Source organism: Eurypyga helias, unplaced genomic scaffold (assembly GCF_000690775.1).
Source record: "Eurypyga helias isolate BGI_N326 unplaced genomic scaffold, ASM69077v1 scaffold20243, whole genome shotgun sequence".
Taxonomy (NCBI): Eukaryota; Metazoa; Chordata; class Aves; order Eurypygiformes; family Eurypygidae; genus Eurypyga; species Eurypyga helias.
Genome location: NW_010240847.1, coordinates 5,669 through 7,317, shown reverse-complemented (window position 1 = coordinate 7,317; position 1,649 = coordinate 5,669). Strand labels below are relative to the sequence as shown.

General features: G+C 59.7%; 1 protein-coding gene across 1 annotated transcript in view; it reads left to right on the top strand.

The window, feature by feature from the left end:
• Nucleotides 1-485: 485 nt before the first annotated feature.
• GPN1 (GPN-loop GTPase 1) overlaps nt 486-1,649 on the top strand; it is a gene marked incomplete at both ends in the record, with an annotated part of 4,930 nt that continues 3,766 nt past the window's right edge. The window contains 2 exons of the mRNA XM_010148583.1: nt 486-559; nt 1,300-1,337. Of these exons, the coding sequence (XP_010146885.1) occupies nt 486-559; nt 1,300-1,337 (112 nt within the window). The remainder of the gene's footprint in view (nt 560-1,299; nt 1,338-1,649) is intronic.

The following is a 1,649-nucleotide window of genomic DNA, read 5'->3' as shown; positions in this document are numbered from 1 at the left end:
GTAAAAAGTCCCCCCCAGCTTCCTTGTAGCCCCCATCAGGTACTGGAAGGTGCTATAAGGTCACCCCGGAGCCTTCTCTTTTCCAGGCTGAACAAGCCCAATTCTCTCAATTTCTTTCCGTCTGGCAGCGGAACTGGGCACTCAGGGCGTCGCCTCCTCTGACACATCCTGGTCAGTCCCAGGCTCCCAGCGGTTGTCAGTCTGTTTGGAAAGACAGAGGTGGCTTTGGTGTATCTGCATGTGCATGCTTTCCCCTTCCAGAGTGCAATGGCTTTACCCGGCAAGGGGAAGGCAGGGCATATCCCTTTTCCTTTGGTCAGCTGCAGCGCTGGGAGCAGCCGGGGTGCTTCCCTCCGGGGGCCGTGCTGTGTGCTGGGGGTGCTGCCTTCGCTGCAGGGTGTCCTGTACTGCGCCTGGGCAGCTGCTCTCGGCGCTGACGAACGCAAGCTCGGGGTGTGCAGAACCATCCGCTTTCCTAAACACAGCGTCTAGATACGGGCTGGGCCCCAACGGTGGAATAGTGACCTCCCTCAACCTCTTTGCCACGAGGTTTGATCAGGTATGCGGCCGTTCCCCCGATGTTGCACCACACACTGTGCAGGGTCTGGCGTACTCGGGGGCTCAGTCCGTGCTTGGGGAGGCTCCTGACGTTGACTGGGGGATAGCACATTCTCCGCGCAGAGCCGGGTGTTTCACAGCGCCTCACATTCTCCGCGCAGAGCCAGGTGTTTCACAGCGCCCACCGAGCTCATCAGCCATTAGGGTCATAAACACAACGTTAAACCAGCACTGGGTGTCACTGGGGCCAGCTGTGCACCAGCGCAGCCTCTCAGCAAAGGGGGGAGCACAGCTGCAGGTGTTACACCACTGCCCTCGCCGGCACCGGGACACGGCCAGACGGGGTTGTGTTGGAGCTCTGCAGTGTCTGGGCCTTTGCCACCCTTCCCGCACTGCAGGGCTCTGGCACTTCCATCTCCTGGGCACGGATGCGGGGCTGTGCGCGGTAGGGCTGTGCGCGGTGTTGTGCACGGTGGTGCTGTGTGCGCTGGTGCTGTGTGCGTGGCTGTGCGCGGTGCTGTGCGCGGTGTTGTGCACGGTGGTGCTGTGTGCGCTGGTGCTGTGTGCGTGGCTGTGCGCGGTGCTGTGCGCGGTGTTGTGCACGGTGGTGCTGTGTGCGCTGGTGCTGTGTGCGTGGCTGTGCACGGTGCTGTGCGTGGTGCTGTGTTTCTGCTGGGGAGCGGCTGGGCAGAGCTTGGTCGTGAGCTGCAGTACAAAGCAAACGTCTCCTTTCTCCGTCAGGTGATGAAGTTCATTGAGAAACGACAAAACACGTCCAAGTGAGTACATCCCACCCAGTCCTGCTTTTCTGGGGTTGGGGCGGGAAACCACGTCCTCAAAAGGTTCTCCTCATGTTCTGGCTGGTTTTCAGCCTTAGTGTGGGTTTCATGTGGAAAAGAGCGTGGAATTGGGACAGATAAATAGACATCAGAGCAATGGCTGCTGATTCCTGTTCCGCTCATCGTCCACTCGCCTGCCGTTTCACTGTTCAAACAGGCACCAGTTAATCCTTGTGCTGGAGAGTTCACAGCGCTGTGTGTCTGTCGGGATGCTGAGCTCCGCCGTGCCAGACTGAGCAGTGCTGCCTGTCT